Source organism: Capsicum annuum, chromosome 6 (genome assembly GCF_002878395.1).
Source record: "Capsicum annuum cultivar UCD-10X-F1 chromosome 6, UCD10Xv1.1, whole genome shotgun sequence".
In the NCBI taxonomy this organism is placed as follows: domain Eukaryota; kingdom Viridiplantae; phylum Streptophyta; class Magnoliopsida; order Solanales; family Solanaceae; genus Capsicum; species Capsicum annuum.
Window position 1 is genome coordinate 220,644,420 of NC_061116.1, and position 8,276 is coordinate 220,652,695.

Below are 8,276 nucleotides of genomic sequence, written 5' to 3' on the forward strand. Positions count from 1 at the left end.
GGGCACCTCAGGAGCGTCTTCTCTAGTGAATCGTTGCAGACATAAAGCGGTGAGGTAAAAGAACATCTTTTGCTGCCACCGCTTGAAGTCAATGCTCAAAAATTTTTCAGGCTTTTTCGCCAGTGCCATCATTGGGGAAGCATTTGTGTGACTTGATGTGGCAATATTATTTTCCCCACAGACATTGTCGCATCCATCATTTGACTTTCAGTTGTCATTTTTCCTGTCACCACAAGACAAAAACTTAGTATTTTTCAGAATACTATTTATAAAGTTAAATAACTTGAAACTATTCTTCTTGTTTCTAGTTAATGATGAAGTTTTTATAATTTCGAATCATCAACCGAGTGAACCTTAACTTGTGATGAAGATTTTATGTCTTCTAATCACTAGTTAAATTCAAGCGGAATAGAAAGCCTAAGCTTTAATCTCCAAAAACAAGCAATACAGATTCTATAAAATTATTTCCTTAAGATTGTTATTTCCACAATATATTCGGGTATGCAGAATCTGTATAGCAGAATAACAACTTCATCTAGTTCAAGTTTGTAAACAAGAACTCAATGAAGTATATCAATACCCTCAACACAAGATCAAAATGATCTTTCCAAGAGGTGTATTTATTTTTTCAGAAGTAATAGATGAAACAGAAATTGAATAAGACCAAGTCGTCTGAATTCACGGAGTTTTCTTAAGCAAATAATTCCCCTCACTGTACCCGAGGTTGTGGAATTTTTCCTCCCAGGATAAAATGGCCTTCAATCTGACTATAGCAATACTTCAAATAGGCTGATTCTTTGAACACACTCACGATTTTAATGATCACACTTAGAGTATTTTTAAGACAAGAAGAAGAAGTTTGTAATTTGAAAATTTCTGTTCTTAACCTGTGGAAGAAAGCAGGTTATTTATAGCCACAACATGCCTCTTCTGAAGAGAGGCAATGGTTCAATCCAAAGGTTTCACCTTTGTTGTAAGTTTATGTCTGTTTATGAAAAATTGCATCTTTCCCTGAACAGTCATCTTATTTCATGAATCAGCATGTCCTTTTGCTGAATGGTTGCATCAATTTGTTCAACCAGTACATCAGTTCAGAAATAATACAGCAATTCTGCACAGTTTCGAAATACTATTTCGGAATATAAATGGAGGAGATAGATCTCATCGAGAAGCTGAAGCCAAAACCGAGCTAGCGACGACGACAACGGCGCGAGGCATTATTTTTTTTCTGAGATTCTTGCCTCACTTTCCATGTGGAGTAAGTGTTTCTCATTATAAACACTCTCAAGTTTTCTTCTTCCACCAATGTGGGAGAAAGAGTAGACTTGCCATTTTAGGAGTATACTTTCCAATTTTAGTGTCTCATTTCCTCCACCCTTTTACTCTCCATTTTTCCATTCACACCCTTTCATTACTATGAATCCAACAAGTATTGCTATTTATTGTAATTATAGTCTTAATAATACTACTTTCTGTAATTTTCCCTTAACGGAACAAGTGTAAAAATGGCAGATTGGTGCCCGGCTTAGTGTCTTGGCCCGTTTATGTGCCATGCCGATTTACAACGTCTACCTGCGGCTTCAAAGACGCATGCACATGCTTTCCGCCTAGGTGACAGTCGATACTCAAACAATATGGATGACACGTTGAAGCTCTGGTTCATAAATCATGCTAAAGAATCATGTGAAACTTAATTTGAGATGAATGTGAGAACAAATTTGCATAAGGGTGGTAGAAAGAGCGGAGGGAAAAGAGCCAATCTATAAGGTGTTGAATATTCTTAATGATGTGAGGTCTTTTAAAAAATATCATACGAATCTGACCAAACTCAAATAATATCACACTATATTAGAAATATTCTGGGATCGTTTTATTGACCCAACAATTAATATTAGCCCCCGAATAAATTACCAGTGCAATAACTTAAATTCACTGCAAATTTGTCAAGTAGCCGATTCTCCAAATTATTACAAAAGACTTGTCCAAACACTTGTAAGTCAAAAGGGGTAACGTTTAGATATGGTATGGAAACTCCAAGATACATTGAGAATGGTCAGTGAACCTTTGGGATATACCATAGGGGTTATCCACTATTCATATTCAAATGCGGCGAAATGGATTCCTTTAATCAAATATTTAAATCCCCCAAAAAAGGAAATTGTAACCATTGGGAATCACCAATCAATTGTCCTGGTTACACATTGTCAACGCTTTGATCACTATATAAACACTACATTCTCAAAGTAATAAACATCAATTTTACTTCTTTAACACATTTTAATCAAATTTATTAGTTATTTTCCTTGATCGAATCAGAAATGGCTGATATCGAAGGAGAACCCGGGAGTTCCATGCATGGAGTCACCGGAAGAGAGCCCGTTCTTGCTTTCTCCGTGGCTTCTCCGATGGTGCCTACTGACACCACCGCGAAGTTTTCAGTACCGGTTGATACTGAACACAAGGCCAAACAATTTAGATTTTATTCGTTTTCAAAACCTCATGGCCTAACATTTCAGTTGTCTTGGATTTCCTTCTTTACTTGTTTCGTTTCGACATTTGCTGCTGCCCCTTTAGTCCCTATCATTAGGGACAACCTTAATTTAACCAAAATGGACATTGGTAACGCTGGGGTTGCTTCCGTTTCCGGAAGTATTGTATCTAGGCTTGCTATGGGTGCAGTTTGTGATTTGTTGGGCCCGCGGTATGGGTGTGCATTTCTGATCATGTTGTCAGCCCCAACTGTTTTTTGTATGTCCTTTGTTTCGTCCGCTGGTGGATACGTTGCTGTCCGTTTCATGATTGGATTTTCTCTTGCAACATTTGTGTCGTGTCAATATTGGATGAGTACTATGTTTAATAGTCAGATTATTGGTCTAGTGAACGGAACAGCTGCCGGATGGGGAAACATGGGTGGCGGTGCAACTCAACTCATTATGCCAATTCTTTATGATATAATTCGAAGGGTGGGAGCAACTCCGTTCACTGCTTGGAGAATTGCGTTTTTCATTCCTGGTTGGCTTCATGTGATCATGGGTATATTGGTGTTGACTCTTGGCCAAGATTTGCCTGATGGAAATCGTGGCGCTTTACAGAAGACGGGTAATGTTGCTAAAGATAAATTCGGTAACGTAAGTGCAAATTACACCCAAGACTATTTTTGTACTTTTGTTTCATGTTAAGGAGACAATTTATTCCTAATTCTATCTCTTTCTTAATATTCAGATATTGTGGTATGCTGCTACAAACTACAGGACATGGATCTTTGTTCTGCTCTATGGATACTCAATGGGAGTTGAACTGTCCACAGACAACGTGATTGCGGAGTACTTCTTCGATAGGTTTGTTTCTTTAAATATATAGATCTAACTTATATGTGTGCACACACATATTCACCTACTGTTAAAGGCACAGACAAAAATTTTGAACTATTTTTACCATGTAAAAATTTTCCTTATAAGAAGGGATTTATGCCTGCGTATTAAATTAAACCCCTTACTGAAACAGTAAAATTTTCAAAGTGAAAGTGATTCAGTTGTACCCCCTTGAATGGTTTTGGCTCATCACTGTTGATTGTGTAAAATTAATTTTACTAGCTAACAGTATACTTTAACCTGTTGTAGCAGCACGTAATCAACCTAACTTCGATGAAGAAAGCTGTTACACCCGCATAAGCTAACCGAAATTTGTTCTAAAACCTTCAGGTTTGATCTAAAGCTTCACACCGCTGGAATCATTGCAGCCACGTTTGGTATGGCTAACCTTTTAGCTCGTCCGTTTGGAGGATTTTCTTCGGACTATGCAGCCAAAATATTCGGCATGAGAGGGAGACTTTGGGTCCTTTGGATCCTACAAACACTCGGAGGAGTATTTTGTGTGTTGTTGGGCCGTTCAAATTCCCTGCCAATTGCCATAACATTCATGATCCTATTCTCAATCGGAGCTCAAGCTGCTTGTGGTGCAACCTTCGGTATTATTCCCTTCATTTCTCGCAGATCATTAGGTATTATCTCGGGCATGACGGGCGCTGGAGGCAATTTCGGTTCTGGATTGACACAATTGCTATTTTTCACGAGCTCAAAGTACTCGACAGCCACAGGGCTAACTTATATGGGATATATGATCATAGGATGCACACTTCCAGTGACATTGTGCCATTTCCCACAATGGGGAAGTATGTTTTTGCCACCAACAAAAGACCCCGTTAAGGGAAGCGAAGAACATTATTATTCTTCCGAGTACACTGAGGCCGAGAGGCAAAAAGGCATGCACCAAAACAGCTTGAAATTCGCCGAGAACTGCCGATCAGAGCGCGGCAAGCGCGTGGGGTCCGCACCTACCCCACCAAATTTGACACCGAGCCGCGTCTAATCTTTTTAAGGATTGATGATCGTCAATCTTTGGTTTAATTGAAGGTTAAATGAGCTCAGTCGTCTCAATAAGAAAACATGTCCTCATTTTTCTTCTTTCGTTTTTTGGTTTTTTAATGATGTTGCTTGTTGAACTGTCAAGACAAATACATGGAATCTACTAAGGTGTATGTTTTTTTAATATATGAAGTATATATAGTATATTACTCATTGTGATGTTTCCTATTGCTTTTCCTAAGGGTATTTTAGTGCCAGTACGTAGTTGTTTTTCAGTCTGTAGATTCAAAAGTGTATTATTATAAAACTTTTTGACTTCTAAGAAGGGCCCCTGATCTTTCATTCCAGTTGGTTCATATAAGTATGTGAATGGTTTTTCTTCTCCTAGTAGCTAACTAAAATTGATATGAAAGATCATCTTTCAAAGTTTATAATTTGCAGCAATCTGTACAGGGATCGAAGTACTAAGTTAGCTTAAAGTGAAATCGAAATTTTAACTGTAGTACAATTGACAATTCAACTCACGTGGAGTATCGAATAACTCACGCAGGAGTAAAAAAAAATTACTACTCCCTCCATTTCATTTTGCTCGTCTTAAATTGACATTATGATTAAGAAAAATAATTAATAACATGGCTACTTTATCACAGTACTCTTATTAAATGATGTTTACATTTTAATTTAGAAAAAAAAAACAATTAATACTAAAGGTAAAAAAAGAAAAAAGAAATTGACTTGTCTTGATTAATGAAGAATGACAAGTAAAATTAGAAATTAAATTAGAAAATTTAAAATAAGTAAAATGGAACGGAAGGAGTACAATTTAGTGAACCTAAAGGTTAAGTTTTTAGATTCAATCGAAATATTTAGGAAGTATCAACATTACTGAGTTGCAGTGCGAGTTGCACATTTTTATTTTCTCTCCCTTGTAATAGAATTGACTTGTATGTCGGGTGATGATTACCAACAAGTTAATTATTGAAGATAAACTAAAAATTCAAAAATCAAATAATTTTACAACTTGGCCTTCAATTCCCACCATCTAATGAATTCTTTTTCTAGTATTACTCATATACAGTAACACCAAAATAAACTAATTTAAGTCAGTGGGGACAGCTTTTAAGTCCCAAGTCGTGGGAAAGTTGACTTGGTTTGTTACATCAGCATTACTTGATTAATTAACTTAATTTACTAGGCTACTTGAGATAAAAAATTATAATTCAATACTCATTAATTAGACATAATCATATTTAACTTAGAATTAAGTATTATGTATTCTAACTATGAATTTTTAACTAATAAAATTAACTTAATTTACTGTAAACACAAAATATGTATGTGTGCGTCAGGCTTCCCTGGTAGGTGAAAAAAACGTCATGACGTCGACATGCAAAAAATTGGTTTATTTCATCTTATAAAATATATATTTATTTAGTAACTGTAGTAACTCTAAAAGAGTCTCGGTCTAAAACACCCCTAAAATATATTGAATATCTTAGACAAATTTGACAGACTGTGTTAAGCAATTGACGTTTGAAAATTAGAAAGAGCAACGAAAGCATATATCCATGTACAGAGGGCGGATCTAGAATTTAAAGATTGTGGGTTCCTAATTTATAATTTTTACCACTAGATCAATAACATACTTTGTTTGTGGGTTCCCAACTTATAATTCTTATATATTTACTAATTTTTTAAATATAAATTCAAAAACCATACGAAAGTTATGGGTTCTCGGGAACCCGCACATAAAGCTGTGCATCCGCCCCTGTCCATATATTAAGATCGCGATCCTTCGTTTTCACTTGAGTATTTGAGCGAGAGGCTAGACCAGCTATGTTCATCCTGTTTTGCTTTGAACAGATTTTGATGGATGAATTTATTTATGTAAAAGAGTCACAGATTGTTAAAGATTACCAACACACATGAATGAAGTGGAAGCAGCTGATAACAGACTATGGTTACTGCTTTATTGCTTAAGTCTGTTGCATTGTCCAATAGTGCAGTAATTAGTTAGTTATAACAACTTGCCAGCTAGGATACTACAAGTTGAGAAACTTCTAGATGCTTCCAGATACTTTGTACAAACTCTATAAATAGACACTTACTCAGCTAAGGAGCACTGTAACTTCCAATTCTCACTATTACGTCAATAAACACTTTGATCTTCTTCTGCTTCTTCCTCTTGTGAGCTATTTCAGCTATGAAGTAGTGTGAGTATACACGTTATGTAGCAGATTTTATTATGGTATCAAAGCACAGGTTTTGTAGCTGCAATGTTGATTGAGATGCAGCTTCAGCAAAGTGGATCTCGGAGTTCCTAGCTACAGAGCAAGTCAGGGCTGAGAAAAGCTTTATTGGTTAGATATCTTTGTTCAATTACAGCTACTTTTGAGTTGTTTCTTCGATTGCCTGGATCAATTGTGTCAATTGTTAAAAGTGAGCTATAGATTAGTGTGAAATTCAGTAGATTGGTTGGTTAAAATGGCACCTAAAATAGATTCTAGTGATCCACTGTATATTGGACCTTCAGAAGTATCTGGTGCAACTTTAATTCCAGTCAAGTTAACTGGTTCAGAGAATTATGGTGTTTGGAGTCGTTCAACGAGAATAGCATTGTTAGGAAAATGAAAATTTGATTTTGTAACTGGAGCTTGTAGCAAGAGCAATTATAGAGAAGAATTACATGAGCAGTGGGAAACCTGCAATGCAATTATACTTTCATGGCTGATGACTCTGTCAGTGCAAAGTTATTAACCAAAATTGTATATACAACCAGTGCATTTGAGGTATGGGAGGATTTGAAAGAGAGATTTGACAAGGTCAATCGAGTGAGATTGTATCAGCTACATAGAGAGATCAGTACTTTATCCCAAGAAACATATTCTGTAGCAACCTACTTCACAAAGCTAAAAAATTTATGAAATGAGTATGATGCTATGATTTCCACTCCATCATGTACTTGCCCAAAATCAAAGAAAGATGAAGATCATGTGTATGAGTTAAGGTTGATTCAATTTCTAAGTGGACTGAATGACTCATATGACTCATCCAGAAGGCAGCTCCTACTAAAGGGAATCACACCTACACTAAATCAGGCATATGTCATGATTATATATGGAGGATGAGATGCAATATTTGACTAATGTGGTTGCAATCACTGAGAAATCAAATCCTATTTCCAAGCAGGTGAATAGAGGACCAGATCCAAGCTATGCATCTCAGGTGAATATATATATATAGTTATATACTAATTTATAAAACATATACACATGTATACATTAAATATACATGTCTATAGAGGATATATACACAAATATACGCACCATTCAATATATATGTACTACTTTAAGTAAAACATATACTACAATATATATATATATATATATAGTTATATACTGATTTATATAACATATACACATGTATACATTAAATATATACGTCTAGAAGATATATACACATATATACTGCAATATATATATAGTTATATACTAATTTATAAAATATATATGCATGCATACATTAAATATACACGTCTATAGAAGATATATACACAAATATACGCACCATTCAATATATATGTACTACTTTAAGTAAAACATATACTACAATATATGTATATACTACAATATATATATAATTATGTAAAAATTTATAAAACATATACACATGTATACATTAAATATGTTCTACTTTAGAAGATATATACACACATATACATACCATTCAATACATGTACTACTTTAAATAAAATATACTACAATATATATACACTACAATATATACACACAATATATATATAGTTATATACTAATTTATAAAACATATACACATGTATACGTTAAATATATACGTCTATAGAAGATATATACACATATATACGTACCATTCAATATATATGTACTACTTTAA

General features: G+C 34.9%; 1 protein-coding gene across 1 annotated transcript; it reads left to right on the forward strand.

The window, feature by feature from the left end:
• Positions 1 to 2,166: 2,166 nt before the first annotated feature.
• LOC107875603 (high-affinity nitrate transporter 2.1-like) lies at positions 2,167 to 4,577 on the forward strand. Its single transcript, XM_016722379.2, has 3 exons — positions 2,167 to 3,128; positions 3,223 to 3,338; positions 3,702 to 4,577. Exons 1-3 carry the CDS (start codon positions 2,319 to 2,321, stop codon positions 4,366 to 4,368), a joined length of 1,593 nt encoding a protein of 530 aa, XP_016577865.1. The 5' UTR covers positions 2,167 to 2,318; the 3' UTR covers positions 4,369 to 4,577.
• The last annotated feature ends 3,699 nt before the right edge of the window (positions 4,578 to 8,276 follow it).

Excerpts from the sequence above, each read along its gene's own strand:
- LOC107875603 (XM_016722379.2), top strand. The coding sequence starts at position 2,319 with ATGGCTGATATCGAAGGAGAACCCGGGAGTTCCATGCATGGAGTCACC. Across the intron at positions 3,129-3,222 it reads CTAAAGATAAATTCGGTAAC|ATATTGTGGTATGCTGCTAC; the intron begins GTAAGTGCAAAT and ends CTTAATATTCAG. Across the intron at positions 3,339-3,701 it reads GCGGAGTACTTCTTCGATAG|GTTTGATCTAAAGCTTCACA; the intron begins GTTTGTTTCTTT and ends TAAAACCTTCAG.